This window comes from Corylus avellana, chromosome 5 (genome assembly GCF_965113065.1).
Source record: "Corylus avellana chromosome 5, dhCorAvel1.hap1.2, whole genome shotgun sequence".
NCBI classification, from domain to species: Eukaryota; Viridiplantae; Streptophyta; class Magnoliopsida; order Fagales; family Betulaceae; genus Corylus; species Corylus avellana.
In genome coordinates, this window is record NC_142494.1 from 28,424,928 (window position 1) to 28,442,216 (window position 17,289).

General features: G+C 35.4%; 2 protein-coding genes across 3 annotated transcripts; one reads left to right on the forward strand and one right to left on the reverse strand.

The window, feature by feature from the left end:
- The first annotated feature begins 1,024 nt into the window (after nucleotides 1-1,024).
- LOC132182968 (binding partner of ACD11 1) lies at nucleotides 1,025-5,088 on the forward strand. Of its 2 annotated transcripts, none has more exons than XM_059596344.2 (5): nucleotides 1,025-1,106; nucleotides 2,308-2,463; nucleotides 3,388-3,463; nucleotides 4,096-4,209; nucleotides 4,518-5,088. In XM_059596344.2, exons 2-5 carry the CDS (start codon nucleotides 2,351-2,353, stop codon nucleotides 4,977-4,979), a joined length of 765 nt encoding a protein of 254 aa, XP_059452327.1. In that variant the 5' UTR covers nucleotides 1,025-1,106; nucleotides 2,308-2,350; the 3' UTR covers nucleotides 4,980-5,088. The 2 variants fall into 2 exon arrangements, with proteins under 2 accessions (XP_059452327.1, XP_059452328.1); XM_059596345.2 differs by having other exon boundaries at nucleotides 4,521-5,088.
- Nucleotides 5,089-8,127: 3,039 nt separating this feature from the next.
- LOC132181464 (Glutaredoxin family protein) lies at nucleotides 8,128-10,433 on the reverse strand. The gene has a single exon (XM_059594697.2). It carries the CDS (start codon nucleotides 9,720-9,722, stop codon nucleotides 8,385-8,387), a length of 1,338 nt encoding a protein of 445 aa, XP_059450680.1. The 5' UTR covers nucleotides 9,723-10,433; the 3' UTR covers nucleotides 8,128-8,384.
- Nucleotides 10,434-17,289: the final 6,856 nt, after the last annotated feature.

Consider the following 17,289-nt stretch of genomic DNA (forward strand, 5'->3'; position numbering starts at 1 on the left):
TTAATTTTTATTTTTTAAATTGCCAACCATAAAACTTTTAGAAGTGGCCAATCACTCACCTTTGGACCACCCACGACGAATGAAAGAAAAATTGCCAACCAATCACCCACCTTTGGACCACCCACGACGCATGAAATATGATAATTATAACAATTTTTGTGTGATAGTTGAAAATAACAAAAAATAAAAAAATAAAAAGAGCTATACAAATTTATTTTTTAGGCTAACGTGACAATTCCATGTCACACTACCACGCAATGCAAAAGAGAGACTATGTAAATGCTACATGTACAGGTAGCATTACTCTTCTGTTTTCTAAAACATAATTTTGTCCTTAAAGTGATGTAACAAACAAAGGACTAATTCCTAGTGTGTTTGGGGGGTTTGGGTTACCAAGCTGAATGTAGATTCTCTTACATGCGATATCATTAAAATTTATATATGCATCAGGATTAAAATGATCTACTTAAGAAAAATTTATGGACAGATTAACAAGAAATATTTTTGATGGAAGAAACTAAAATTTGGATAATTTTTTAGGAACCAAAGATATACTTCCATCTATTTAAATTTAAGCGATTTATTTATCTTATTATGCAAAAAATGAATTTGTTAATTGATTTTTCTCCATTCAATATCCCTAATAGAGTTATTAAATTGCATACCTCAAATTCGAATGTCAAACAATATAATTATAAGTAATGCTAATAGATTATTTAATAATTATGATGATGTGGTAGTAAAAATCAGCATTCTGATCAATAATGGTTTGTAAAAAAGAAAAATTAATGACTAATTTTCATTGACACATTATTCTAGTTAAATGATGGTAATATTCTAAATAGCACGTCTCTCTATATTTATAGACCTTAAAAATATATATATTTATTTATTTCAACATTAATGGACCAATGGTTTAACCAATTATATCGAAATTACATGTTGTAGGCACGCGCTCTATACTGCGTGGGATTAGCACATTCGATCGAGACACTAAGACTTATCGACAGAAGCAACATAAAAAGAAGTTTCGGTTGGTTGCCAGAATGTTCATCTTCCTCCACTGTCTCTCTCTCTTAGAGGTGCTCACCTCTAATCAAGAACAGGTACGTGCAAAGGATAATTTCCTAAAATTCACAATGTTAGATTTATTGGGTTTGCAATCTTCCTCAGTTCGTGCTGTTTCTGGTTCCAGAAACCTTTAAATGAGTTCAGAATTTGTATGACTTTGTATTTTGGAATATTCTATACCCAGCATCAAGAGCTGTTTGTTTTCCTTTTCCTCTTCGTGGTACTGCCCTGATTTTAATTCTTGTAGTCTTATGTACGTTTTATTGTGACAATTTGGTCTGTGTTTTGTCATTTAGTTTTTACTATATCATTAGCTTAATGATGCTGTTAAGTTTCAAGTAAAACAAACTTTTCCGGACCAATTTAAGTGATGTGAGATCATTTTGTTGTGAAAAGTGGGATCTCTAAAGCTTGGATTTTCCTTTTTTAAGTTTTTCAATAACCCTCCCTTTTGGGAACCCATTTGTTTCCAAACTATTATTCAAAGAATCAACTTGTCCCTAATTCCCCTATCCCAAAGATTACTTGGATAAATGCAAGCCCTCTTTTTCTGTTAAAAGGCACTATGGTCGTTTTAGTGAGGTTGAATTCTCTAACTTAAGTCACGCCAGCAGTCTCACTTTAACCAAAGTTCAATCCTTTTCCCGCTTGCATTGTTTGACTTGCTTTGATGCTTCTAATTCAAGTCAAGCTTTTGCCTTTAAGAATTGGCATGCTACTGCATATTATGATGGCCCCAGGGTTTTCTCTTCCTTTAATTCTGGATCGTTTATAATTAAAAATCCCATGTGCCGATCAGTTAATAAGGCTACAGGTGGTATTTACTTTGAATTTACATCTAACCCAGAATAAAAGTTCAGGTTTTCAGTGGAAGCCTCATATTATACTCACTAGATGTTAGAAGCATCCAGTTATATGGGTCATCATAGACTATGTGCTCATGCAAGGGATTGATAAGAACATGGGACCACTAAGTTATGGACCTCACTCACCACAGAAAGGGATCGATCCTGCCCGAGATGATAATGTCTTCTATCTCTTTCTGATATCTTTCTTATCCTTAATGTTTGTTCCTGAAAAATATGGCCTTATAATGAAAAATCAAAAGTAATGAAATGCAATGCCTTCATCATTGTTAAGTGTTGAAGTAACCAAAATGATTCTTATGTGATCAGTTACCTTTTATTGAACTAAGGTGCTGAAATTTTGTTTCATTTTGCTTTTTTTACTTTCCAGATTCATTCAAATCCAAGTTTTTTCTTTGTTAAATTTCGAAACCATGTACCCTGGTTACACTGCTGAAGTTACAAGCTTATCTCCTAAAGCAACAGAGAAGGATGTTTACGATTTTTTTGCTTACTGTGGTGCGATCGAGCAAGTTGAAATTTTCAGGTACAACTCACCTACCCTGCTTCTAGTTGCTGAAAATAAATTCACTTACCAATTCAATCTCCATAATGATGGTTTGGTCATGATTACATTTGGATTTTTGTCCAAGCTGTACAGAAACAATACAAAACAGCAAAGCCATTGTGCAACTTGAAATTGATTCTATTATGCTTGTACGGAAACAAGTACAATGAATTTTACTTGCCCTTCACATCTTCATAATCTAGGATGGGGTCATCAAAGGCATGGAAGCTATCACCATAATTTATGGAGAACTATGAATTTTAAGATTGCATGACATGAAAAGTGAATTATATATTTGCCTTTCAGTTCTCATTTTATGTACCAATGTCCACAACTGCCCCATTACTCACATTGATGCTAGTGTAAAATGATGATAAATTCTCCATTTGATGAATAAGTTTGCCCCTAAATCAATAATGTTCTTCCTTGCACCCAATTTAACTAAGCAAAACAGATAAAAAAAAGTGTACAAATCTGTAATTTTACAAGTATCTAACCACAATTTTTTTTGGCAAGCTTTCAAATTATCTTATTTTTTCCTCCATCCATTTGATGACCAAAAGGAATATACCTGATTTCTAGAAACTCTTAAAAAATTTAGCTAGAGTTCTTTATAGCAACCATAACTATAAACTCCCTTAACTTCCAGAAACTCCCCTGTTGATTCTATGCAGATAAGGTGAAATAGAAAACAAAACATAGAAAAGAAAAAAAAAAAAAAAACTGCACAAAGATTTACGTGGTTTGAAGTTGTGCTTACATCCATGGGAGAGAGATCGTTTTCACTATATCATATTTGTGAGGCATAAGTTCTATAGCACTAATTGAACACATATTAGTAACCTTAATAGGAATTATGACATCTGTCTGATTTCGAAGTTGCTTTCTTTGTTAAAAAAACAGATCTGGTGAATCTGCTTGTACTGCATATGTGACATTTAAAGATGCTTATGCTCTGGGAACTGCTGTTTTGCTCAGTGTAAGTTGCTTTGCAAACTCTCTGGGAAGAAATCAGTACTTAATATTGTTATGGGAACAAAATAGTGGCCTATTTGTGTACTTACATGGATACTTCAGTTATTGCCTCCCTCAAACCTGTTGTCTTTATTTTTTTGGTGGATTTGCAACAAGAGCTTTTGTTTGATAATAATACCATTTTGAGTGTGCTCAGTATTGTATTATATGACTTAGACATTGTACCAAGGGAGTCTGGAATTTAAGCCAGAGACAGTCTTAGAAAGTCAATGTGTTCATGTCTCGTTGAGAATATTTTAGAATTTATTTTGTATGACACCCAAGGATATTCTCAGATATAGGTATCCCTCGTTCTACTTACCAATCAACAATATTCAAGTTCTCCAGAGAATCAACTCAGAATTAGCAAGTGGCAATAGTTGCTTCTCATTTGAAGTGCATGCACTCATATTCAGAGATATCTTTGATATAAGTCATTCATTGGTACATAACAAAATTGACTTTTCATGGGGTGTTGAATTATGCTAAATTGAAAATCCCACATGCAATCAGTGAACATTAACTCATCCATAAATCGTAACTATCTGATGTTTCACAGAGCAATTGATTTGCATTGTTCAATTTTGTGCGTTACAGGGAGCCACCATTTTAGATCAATGTGTATGCATACAAAGTTGGGGAACATATACAGATGAATCTGATCCTTGGAATATTTCATCATGGATGCCTGAAGATGATTCTAGCTCAACAGTATGCATCGTTCCTTTTGCTGGCTGTAGGAGTTGGTTGCATGCTTCGTTCATTACATAAATTATATTTCACAGGATAAGGTTTTCTCTATAGAACATCTCAACTTGGATACTCATCATAGGAATACAGGATGGAGATCAAAATTGTTGCTATAAGAAATTCATAAGATGGCCAGGTTTGGTGGACTTGCTACTTGGTAGACTGCTTTTAGCAGATTGTGAAATGGGGACCCTGCATTTTAATTTTCCACTATGTGCATTACTTTGCATTTTTAACTGTTCTGTTAAGCTAAAATTGTTTAGTTTTAGCAGGCTTTTCATATGGGACAATGCACCTCCACCCGGGGAGAAGCTGTAACAGTGGCTCAGGAAGTTGTTAAGACAATGTTAGCCAAAGGATATGTTCTGGGCAAAGATGCATTAATCAAGGCCAAAGCCTTTGACGAGTCCAGTGGAGTCTCAGCTACCGCCGCAGCTAAGGTTGCCGAGCTTAGCAATAGAATAGGGCTTACCGATCAGATTTATGCTGGCATGGAAGTTTTTAAGTCTGTGGATGATAAGTACCATGTTTCAGATATCACCAAGTCTGCCGCAACTGTCACGGGGACAGCAGCTATAGTCGCAGCGAGGGTAACGGGGAAAGCAGCCATTGCAGCAGGTACCGCTGTAGCCAACAGCAGCTACTTTGCCAAAGGAGCGCTTTGGGTTTCAGACATGTTGAATCGTGCAGCCAAAGCTGCAGCTGATTTGGGTAGCCATGATAGTAAATAAGTACATTTAGTTTGCTTTTACCCTTTGTTGTTGTACACAAACAGATAAAATTGCATGTCATAAGACAGGCACAACCCTTGAACAATAACAAGGCATGTCTCTTCAAACATTCATGGTATTTGGTCCCTTGAATTTCTGGTGTGAGCGTAGACCGCTGTCTGCTTTGTGAGGACCACGATGCAAATGTTATGTGACCCTTTGAGCCATTTGACTCATCTTTCAGGTTGCCATGGACCGCGGGTTCAACGGCACCAGTCATGCCAAGCACCTTGCCGACGTGCTTGTCTTGAGCCCGTGACGCCCGGCAAGCCCACTAGATAGAAAGCCAAGACAGTTGACTTCTCTGTATCCAGGAATGTTTGATAACGACATGAAATGTGATTAAAATTCTTCCATTTACCCTTGTGATTTGATACGGCGTATCCATATTTTTGGGTTTTCAATTCTTTTCCAATCATATTTCTTATTATATTCAGTTAATCCAATTTATAATAATTTCTATCCAAATAATTGATTGGGGTACAGAGTTGTAGGTAGAGAAGTAGAGATGCGGGTGAGTGTCTGCGGTTATGAGCTCGTATGATTAATTTTCCTTTATGATTTTAATAAACTTTGAAGTATTTGATTAAATCAATTGGATATGACGTGAAATATGATTAGAAAGATTGACAATCCAAAATATTGGTGCATTGAGTAATATTACATACTATTATGTTCTAGACTCAGTCTATTAAACTGACATATGTCTTTAAAGCATGTGCTTTTTGTATGCATATTTAGAAATTCATGTGAAAATTATATTATTTAAAGATAAATGTCAGTCTACTAGATTCTTTTTTTTTTTTAATTTTATTTTTTTATGTTATGATATGTCACACTTGATAAAGTGAATTGAGTGCTACTTTTGAAAGTCCAAGTTGAAGAAGGCAGCTTCATAATGCCACACTGCTTTCCTCCACATGTCAACTACTTTTTAATTTTCAAATCTTCCTACTTGGCTGCCAACTACACATGCATATATATCATCAACCTATTTCGCATCCTTCTCCAACCACCCTTGCCGCGTTTCATCACCGTCTGTGCAACCCAACGAACTTCTTAATTGCGTCACACTTTCACAATATAAATAAATAAAAGAAACCCTTAATTCATGTGCTAATAATAATTGCCATTTAAACTCACGTCTATTATTTTATTGCCTTTGCAAACTATATATTAATTCAAAGTATAAGACCAAACCTCCATTTCTAACCCTAATTAGTTCTTTAATAAAGTTAGTAAATTCGCGTAAAGTTGACCCTATTGTCAATTTTTGCCATTTTCAGACAACTCCCTTTGAGTTTTGACATTGTAAACATCTCCGGGACTGTAAGCACTTACTGATTATTTCAATTATTTGTTAGGGAGAATCCGACATCGTGGACTGGTTTTTTCCAAATGGATTTCAATGCGACAACCATAATTGATCCATTTCCATTAAGAAGTGGTGGTTGGATTACAACCAAATTGAAACCTGTAGGTGATGCCATAACCTTAGAGATAATGAAACTATGTTGTGAAGCATATCATTGTTTTCTTCCTCTTAATTGGTAAGCTGATTTTGATATGATTAGATGGGCAAAGTGTCATGTAGCCTATAACCTATTTATGATTTTGTTGGCTCAAGGCCCTTATGAATTTGAATGAAGTAACATGATTGAAAGGAGAAATGAGCAGGTGAAGAAATATATGTTCATTTTTGGCTCTTACTCTTTGAATCATTTATGTGTCCCTTAGCAGCTCCACCCTATGCAAATGGATATCTAGCTCCATCTTCTCCCATAATAATCAAGTGCCTCATCTGAAAACCATAGTGCGCCACCCTATCTATATAAAAATACCCTTTATTAGATTAAAAAAAAAAATTCAGAAAAAGTAAGTCATTTTTTATTGGAGGATATAGATGTTTTTTTTTTTTTTTAAAAAAAAAAAAAAAAAAAAAAAAAAAATTGGACCGGGAAATAGATACATTACAACTCAAATACAACTCAAATGGTAAATTGGACGGACATTGCAAAAAAGATGATAATTAAAGGGAGATAAATGTAGTTAACCTAAAAATATAACTGTCCGGCTTGGTTCTTGTTTTTCGAAGAGGTGATTACTGAAATCAACAATATTTATTTATTTTTTCATTTCAGTAAGAATAATTAAGTCATTGAAAACAATCATATTTGTAAGTTTATTTATTTATTTGAAAATGATATTTAAAATACTTTCTAGAAACACAACCAGACTTGTCAAATTCAGATTGATGCTTGGAAGCCAAAAGAAATAGTCTTCAGGTTGAAATTTTGAAGCCGAGGTCAGCAGTGAACATTATTTAATTTTTTCTGGGGAAGCATTGAGCTCTTCTTCGCCCACTTGACCATGTCACTTTGTCATTCTTCCTCTAATCCCTGGTCTTCTGGTCACTCGCCGACATTGACCAAGACATGTTCTTCACCTAATTTGGATATCAATCTTCACCATTTTTCCTCTTTAAGTGTTCTCCAATATAATCAATGAATATTAATATAAATAATGAATTCCAAAAGGTTGGTCCAATAATATTGCTCACCGCCGCTAAGTAATGCAGCCAAACTACTATTCATATAAATAACAAGGAACAGCATTTTTTAAATCATGGAGCAAGATTTTCATGCTTTTATAATTTGCTTTCTTTCTCCCCTTTTTATGTGTACAGAGTGCACTTGCAATGGTTTCAATCATGCTTCAAAAGCCACTTTAGTCTTTTAGTACATCATTGTATACCATATAGTAAGGATTGTCACTTCCCGAACGGCTTTGTCCAAATTTCAAAGAATTTGGACAGAAAATGCGAGAAGGGTGATTAGGCTTTCTCATTTTCTGCCGAAATTTTTGAAATTTGGATAGAAAATTAAAGGAGTCTAAATCCATATTATAGTCTCATAGACTTGCATTGTTCCTCTTCCTCACGAATCCCACATGAAATTGGTCATGGCCTCAATCAAAGCCGTGGTGAGTGGTGCCAACCTTTTAGAAAACCGATGGTTTACAAGAAGAAGAAAAGGAGGATGAGCTGCTGCTGAGATGATGCACATTTTGATGTAGTATCTTTTAATTTACATGGAAAGGAGAAAAAGTATACAAAGCCTGTTTTGCTTTCTGAAAACAAAATATAAAGTATACAATAGCCCTTACAACAACTCATTGATCGAGGTTGAGGAAACCTGCTTTAGAACAACCTTATTCACCCTCTCCTGCTACTACAGTTTTTTTTTTCTTTCTCATTGATCTCCAATCAAACAATAACAAACTCTACTGTACAACAAACAACTCACCAAAAAGCAAAAAAGATGGACACAAAATTGGAAAAAGTGCCTTGTTAATCAGCCTGTAAAACTAAAAGCAACAAATGGGGCATCGTATTAGCCCATTTTCATTGCAATCAGGGCAACGCTGGAATCCATACTCACCCTCCTCACCCCCTTCTTCTTTTTCTTCTTCTTCTTCTTCTTCTTGTTCTTCTGCTTCTTCTTCTTCTTCATCTGTTTCTGCTTCTTTTTCTTCATAGTAAATTTTACAACTACCGGAGCAAGTCTCACAAGGCACAAACCTTATATCCCCACAAGCCTCGCAAACAAGACCACCGCCCTGGCCACCATCATCCACCCTTTCGCAACACTCTAACAGCTTCTCGAGCTGGCCATCCTCGTGCAATCGCCGGATTTCTTCAGCCCCGCCGATGTATTTTTTACCCAGAAACACCCTCGGCAAGCCTCCGCCGCTAAACCCTTCACCCATTACCTCTTTCAGCTCCTCCTTGAATCCCGAATGCATTGACACGTCACGCTCGTCGACTCGGATTCCAAGGCCTTTTATGATCACCCTGACATGGCAACAGTCCTCGTACGTCTTCCGCACCCCACGGAGGCTGGTGAAATACAAAACGACCTTGTCGTTCCCGCATTTGTACCCATTACCGACAGTACCGTTTACCTTCGTTTCATTGCCGGCTTCTGCAAACACTTGTTGATGATGTTGTTTGTCATTGTCCAATGGCCGGAGATGAAATGGGTTATCGGATGGTAGCTCTTGGAGAGATTTTCTGAAGGTAGAAATTACTTCCGGATCGAAGTCGGAAATTACAGGCTCACCTTCTCCCATTTGAAGCCACATGGGCTTAGGCGAAGCCGCGCCGTTCTCTTGAAACCTTGATTTTGGGCGATCGAGCGGATTCTGAATCGGATTTGGATTTGGATTGCGAACAATATCAAACGAAAAGCTCCTGAGATGAAGTGGGGACCGGAGAGGACTAACGTCTTCAAGGCCTTCCATCAATTCCCAAGCATTGATGGTCTCGGGCTCTCCTGGTGGGGTTCTAATCGGAGTCTTGGGTATAATTTTCGGGATTTTCTGTTCGATCATGTTCGACCACGTCTTGGCCTCGATTAGGCCGATCGTGAATTCCTTACTCTGCTTCTTCTCGTTCTCATCGACGTGGCCATTGTAGCAGCCATTGCCGTCGTTGAGATCGTCGGCGACGTCGATGATCTTGTTGTTGGAATGGTTGATTTGGTTGAGCGAGCCCAGTGTGGAGGAGGTGAGAGCGACGACATGGTAGCTATCGCCGCGGCTCTGCGGTGGGTGGTGGACGTGCATAGAGTAGCTTCTGGGAACAGGGGAATAGTGTCTCTGGCAGTGCCGGCATCGCTTTTGCTTCGAGCTTGCACAACCCATTAGCCGCCCAACGCAAAAAATAATCAAGATTGGATTGGAATTTGGAAAGAAAGCAAAAGAGCAGGCGAAGGCCAGGAATTTGAACTAAAGAAGCGATTTTGAATGAATAGTATTATAATTGGGATTGGGAAATCAAACTAAAAAGAACATTCCCGTGTGAATGAGCTGAATGAATGGGTTGGGTTTTTTGTGGAGATTCAATAAACAAAAGCACAGCTTCCAGGAAATGAAGATCAAATTTCGAAAAAGATAAGATAATTTTTACAACGGATAAAAAACCAAAACCTTTACCTTTATGTTCGCTATTAATAACGGACAGGCGAGTTCATTAAAACTCTTCAGCTCAGAAAATAGACATTGTGAAAGCAAATTCGAAACCGTCAAAGACCCAGTTTCGAATTTGGCTTCATTTAACTCGTACCTACGGATCTTCAATGAAAAGAAACCAAATTGTATGATCCCAAGAAATGCTCATGCAAAATTGAGAAGAAGAAGAAGAAGATAAAGGCGGAGAAGAAATGGGCTTCGGCGATCTTGGAGTCTCCAAAGACCCCGTGACAATGATCAGAAAAGGATGTCCGTGAAAGGAAAATTCAAGAAAAGAAAAATGAGAGTGAAATGGAATTCCAAAGTCAAATAACGAGGGCGAAAGAAGAAGAAGAAAAAGAAAGACCAATTCACCACCTACACACCCTCTGATCCCACACGCTCTCTCTCTCTCTCTCTAAGAGTCCATCTCTCTTCTAGAGAGAGAAACTTTTTGTATTGGAGGCGACTAAGAATCCGAATTCTAGTAGTGAGCAATGTATATAATGTACCTGTGGCCAAACACAGTTAAAGAAAGAAAATGATTTGAGGCCTTTTTCCCTTTTTTTTTTTTAGTTTAGAAATTGAGAGAGAAATACGTGAGAGTGAGGGCTGAGAAGGGTGGGCCGGTGGGGGTCGTAGAATTCGGAGATTTTCCACACGAACGTGTTTGCACGGGCACGTACCTCTAGTAACGGTGTTTGACGGATGTTGTCAGTGCCACTCGCACCTTGTGTCGCGTGGGGATTGGATGTGGCTTGTTTTAGGGACGGCTGTTGAGAGACGGTGCTGTACGGACCCACCGGTCGCCCTGTAATGTTTGTTTATCTTTTTGACGCGTGTTTCGCAATGCCTCCCAATGTGCGTAGGTGAAGAAGCTTCCTACAAGAAGTCACATTTTTCTTAGCTAAACAAAAAACAGACAGAATTTTAATGGATAGTTTTTTATATATAGACAGTTTCTTGCGCAAAATAAAATTTAGACCACAAATGAATCTCTCCATTTCACTTGAAAGTGAAACGGAGAGGGTCTCCTATTCCCTTTGAATTTACTACAGCTTCAGAAATAATTGGATTATATTGGTCACTCCACCCAAGAAATTGTACAAAGTGGAATATTGCAAATAAGTCAAATATGTTTTTGGAATCTCGTGATCGATTGTAATACTAACTACCAAGTGTCATTTGTACAAGACGAGAAGTGAATTAATAAGATATGTCGTGATGTGTTCTCCAGCATTTATTTGGAGAAACTCGTTAGACATCATGGTGGTTGCCTGGAATTGGTTAATTTATATATATATATGTTGGATATGTTTCAATTAAGTTCGACTAATCAAAAGAAATAGATGAGTAGCTCTAGATAGATAATTCTTTAGGATCGATGTTGGATATGTTTCATTATCTAATGACACTAATGATCATTTCTCTTTGTCGTGTGACTTTGGCACCAAATGAGCTAAAAATGAAGAACATATTGTTATTCTTGAAGACTTAGTTTACAAGTTAGCTGTTACCTTCTAGAAACCTAATCATCAAATCAACTAAATCTAGATCATAAAATTTTTCTAATGATCATTGACTTGAATTCAAGCTAGGTGTTATTGTAAAAGATGAGAGGTCAAATAGATTTATTTGGAGGAACTTTAATTTTACATATCGTGGCAATTTCGTGGTTAATTGGTTTATATATGTAGTATCTCAGAAAAATTTAATTGATGTAGTATCACTAAAAGAAAGAAATGATCAGTAGCTCTAGAAATTAAATTTTCTCAGGTGGGTGAGAATTGGATATGTTTCATTATGTAATTAATGGTAGACTGGTGATATTTTCTTTATTATTGGTTTAATGAGTAACCTGAAAAATTAAAGGTACTCCAAGTACAAGAATAAACAAGCTAGGAGGAAAAGCTAGAGTAGAACTTGCAGGGGGACAAATATGTTATGACTTTGATGGGGGCAGGCCCGGCTGGGTATGGGGCTAGATTGGGTTGCTTTTAGATAGGCCAATTTATTGTTTAAGTATGACTATGACACGACCGTTTGATACAAATTCAGCATGAAATTAACGAGTTAGGATTGAGAGATCTGATAAGTTTAATTAAATTAATCGGGTTAAGGTTAACTTTTATATATATATATATATATATATATATATATATATATATATGCATTGACACAATTTGAATCTGATACGCAATATAGGGGTTGTCGATTTTCGACACGACCCGTAAACCTGGCATGAACCCAACACAAAATTAGCGAATTAGGGTTGAAGGGTTTGTCTCATTTAACTAAATCGGCTAGGTTAAGATTGACCTGTACACTCTTATACTCATGTTTTTAAACAATTCAAAATTGACACACAAACATGAATGACCACGCATAGGTTTAAAGGCCTAAATTTCTGCATCCATCAATTCTTGATCTTTTGGTGTATCCTCTTTATTTCAGGTGAAATGCAGAAGAACTGTTTCATAGTTTAAATTAAATTTCATAGATTTAATAGTCATATGTTGTCACATGGTGAATATGTTACCACTTCATTTAAAAATTTTAAATGACGTAGCACCATTTAGACTGCAAGATGAAAAAAACAATTTGGATTCCTTTTTTTCAATTTTATGTTCAAATATTCAGCCAAACTAATAGAACCCTGAAATGGTCAACTTGTGTAACCCTAATTGTTTTCAGATTTTCAACCAAATTTTGAAACTTTGCACACATATTTCCGTTGATCCCTATTCATTAATTCCTCCCTCTTAGAGTTTTTTGACACATTACCCATTATAGAACACAGTTGTTTTGGGCGGTGAAAAAACAAATGATAGGCCTAATAACGATGAAAAAAAGGTCCACTCTTAATCTTAATATTTTACAGCCCTTTTTCTTCTTGAAGCAAAAGCATTAGGTTACGTTACATTAGACAACGATAGCTATATATGAAAACAGTGACATATATATGACTCTGTGACTTTTGTTTTCTGTTTCTATTATCAAATAACCCAAATCATAAAATAATTTTTCAAATCAGAAATAGAAAAACACCCAAAAAAGTTCACTGAGATATAGCTACGTATATTCATTCGATTTCACAGCAAGAAAGAAGTAGAGATGGATGATCGAGTGCATGGCATGGGGATTGGGTGAGCTAATTATTACATATAGGAACGTGCGATTTAGCCACCCACATGATGGCATGTGAAGAATCCTTCTTTACGTTTTCCAATACAACCTTCGCCCCTTACAGCTACTTCAATCATGGATGCACCTGGATAGGAGGCACTTCAATATGCTTAAAGGTACATGTACGGACAGATTGTCTCCCACTTTGATCTCTGATTTGAACAATTTGGTCTGTATGAAACTTATCATTTGCAAATATAGGGAATGGGGAGGAGGGAAATTAAGAGAAGACATTATTAGTAGCTATCGTTGATTTAACGAGCGTCGGTTTGATTTAACGGTTTCAAAACGTACGCTTTGAAGCTCAAATGACAAAAACATGAACTTAGAATAATGTCATTAGTGGGAAGGATGAACATTAATGCTCTATCGAGCTGCATTGTCTCCATGATTCTAATGACTGCTTTCACTAACGTGCAGGCCTCTCCCATTAAGCCGAAAACAAGGGAAATGGTCTCTATAACTAACCCATCAATAAGTATAATAAAACTTATTTCAAATGTGTAATTATATATGGTTTTCTATTAAGGAAATTAATATAAAAAAGAATCATATGTTTGACCACTTTGTGTGGGATTAGAAGATGGAATTGAAATGGGGTCTAGGGAGAGTTGGTTGCTTCTTGGATGGAATGTCTGTCTGCCTCTGCCTTCTCATTTAATTTCATGACTTCCACTAAGCTATGCTTTTTGTTCATTTTATATTCTAAATTGCCTTTGGAAAATTTTGGAAATCATTGGGGCACCCACTTCGCCTATAAATCGCACGGTCCATGTCTTATAGTGAATCTCAATTTTGGGATGACAATCAAGCAAGCTGTTTACACGTGGCTCCACACCAAAATTGCATCTTAATATGTGCAACAAGCTTCAAAACTGATCAAGTTTTCCATAGATTTAGGCTTATAATCTAGAAGAGTAATGCTGACGTGACCGGTGACCGTATCGATCAACTTTAGATTTTTTTATTTTTATTTATTTATTTATTTTAATAACAATTGATTTAAAGGTTGAATAACACCGCCAACATTGTAAAATATTTATAAAATAAAAATGTGATATTTAACATTACTTAATTTATAAACTATTTGCCCTATCAAGAATGCTTGGAGTGCTTGCAATCCCTTTATAAATTCACATGACAATCTATATTAAATTTGTTGATACAATAAAAACATGTTTGAGATTGTGTTTGAAAAAAATATTTTTTAAGTCAAAAAAGGTTTTTGGCAAAAACTTTATTTTTAAGCTTTTGTCAAAAGTGTGTTTTAGCCATTTTTAGACAAATAAAAACGTTTTCAATTTTTTTTACCAATGGGTACTTTTTTTTCTTTTGTTTTTTTGTTTTTTTTTTTTCAAACAGACTTTTTGAGCGTTAAATACACTCTTAAACCCTTCCCAATAGCTACCCGATCATTTTCCCTAAGTTTAAAAATCAAAACTACTTTTTACTTTCCTATTCAAATACACTCCACAATAACTTCCCTTGATATTTTTGTTTTTATATTCTTTTATTTTGTATAGGAAAGTGTGAGAGAAGAGAAAATGTCATTTTATGATTATAATAAACCATGTGGATTGCTACAGTTGAACCCAATACATTGGGTTTAATTGTAACAATTCTACTATATAGGGAAGATATATAGAAGCTGTTGTAGGTGAGTTTTTGTGATTTTTTTGAGATTTTTCCTATGTATAAGAAAAGGAAGCAGCTTTAAAGTAGTTGTTGAGAATGCTGTACTTGTTGCATTTTTGTCATATTTGGACTTTATTCAAGTGATCTGGAAGTGTCATTGCCAGGCTTCCAAAGATTGTTATTAGAAAAATTAGGCAAAGTATGATGCAATAGAAAAACGAACAGTAAGTCCTAGCTTTCTCCACCTAGATAAAGGAAATATTTCCATAAAAGTACTTTTTTTTAAAAAAAATTGTTGCATTGCAAAAGAGAAACAATGCCACTTGGCATAAAAGAAATGTTGTACACCTACTGCCCTCTTGCATCATCAGCATCATTTTCTAAATCATAAATCATAAACATAGATTTTGTTAATTTTGAAATTTTATAATCTCATAACTTAAGTTGATAATGGGAAGTGGGTGGATTTAAGTAGGTGGGAGTCATATGGGCCTTTGCCGTCAAGAATAAGCGTTCGAGAGCAGCCCACTTGACGATCAGCGTATCTATTGCATGTGGCCCAACTCTATATTTCTGCCTCATTATATTGGTCCTATTTTGAGACCCAATACTGTGATCAATGGATTATATAAACGTTCGACGACAGAGGTGTGACCTCAACATTAATATGGTTTCCCAGGTTGTAATGTTGGGCTGAGGTCTCTGTCTCCAGATCTTTGAAGCCCTATTTGACTTCTTCAGAAACCAACGGATCCAGCCCACTATCTTCAGCCCAAGTTCAATTACAAAAGGCGCCAAAACACAATTTTTTCTTTTCTTTTGCTTTTTATTGGATTGAAATATAGTAGAAGACCCTTTTTTTTTTTTTTTCCCAAAATGAGTTGAAGAGTTGAAGTATCCAAACCATTTTTTTTGTACTATATATATATATATATATTTTTTTTTTATGATCTTGAAATCCTTTTAAAGTTCTTCGAATCTTCAATATATATCCTCGATCGACCTAAGAGAATCACATCTTATGCCCCAGGATTTGATAATTTGATTGTAGGAATATGAAGTACAAATGTATAGGAGCAATTTGCAATTTCTGTCATAGCTGATAGCTCACTCTTGCCTTTATTTGTGTAGGTGGTTAAATAATATCGTTCTTTTTTTTTGACATAAAATATCTTCCAATTTCATTTATAAAGCTAGAGACAAAAAAAAATCTTCAATAGTTATCCACTATTTCCAGGGAAAAAGTTCAAACTCATGTGCTAAAGAAGATATTTGCCATAATTAAAGGGATTTTTATTTTTTATTTTTTATTTTTTATTTTTTATAATAATAAAACCCAAGGTTTATTAAATAAGTGATGGTGGATGGTTTTCAATCAGACCTACTTTAATAAAATAGTCATATCTTGTGATTCTAATTAACATCGGATACTGGGGATATACTTGGTGGCGCTGAAAATCTCATTTAGATGGGCTATAAAGTTATGTTTCATGAAGTTTTGTTAATTCCAACGTGTACTGGGTTAAAACAAAATGTATAGAAAAGATTAAAAAGCTAGACAAAATAGCTTGTCCATAGTCACTTTTGAACGAGAGTGGGGCAAAATAAATTTAAGCAAGGCATAGTCACTCATTCGTTGTCTCATCTGAAGTTGAATTTGAACGAGGTAATTTGAAGCACTCATTCGATAACTCATCTAAAGTCAAGTTTGAATGATTTGTTGAGTTAATTAAGGATTCAAGTGAGAATACGATCAAAACCCTAGCCAGGTTCGAATGAGCCATTGACATGTTCGAATGAGCTAGGATGAATTTTCGTAAACTAATTTTATTTTAGTATTTTTTTTATTACGTTTAAGAGTCTATGTGGTATATAAATATATATTATGGTTATCTAGAGCCTCTTGATGAGTTTTTGATGTATTTTGATTACTTTATCAATAGAAAACGCTTTGGGAATGTTTTTATTTTTTTATTTTTTAATCCTACCTTAGATCCTTGATTGACTCTTGGTTTGATGAAGAGTTGTGATTATAGTCTTGTTTGTCTTTACAATCCCACTATGTCACGCTGCTTCAATAAAAGGCATCCTACAATTTAATTTAGCATATTTCATCTTGTATGAAATTTAGGCGGTCTTGACTCCTTTGAAGTAGTCAAATCTATTTATATTTTATATTTGATTTTCTAGAAGGTGGTGTGCACTATTCACACTTCGCCTTTCATAAGATGACATTTTTACTGTTCAAACATCTCAAATTTTGAATCTAGTCACTATATATGTTTAAGGTCTTTTGCCAATTATCACTATCAAACGTCACTACATCAATAGTGATGTTTTTGGGCTTAAAACGTCACATTCTGCGTGCCACACTATTTTGAAGTTTTTTTTTTTTTTTGTAGTGACAGGTCCTAAAACTTCTACTACCACTAGATCCACT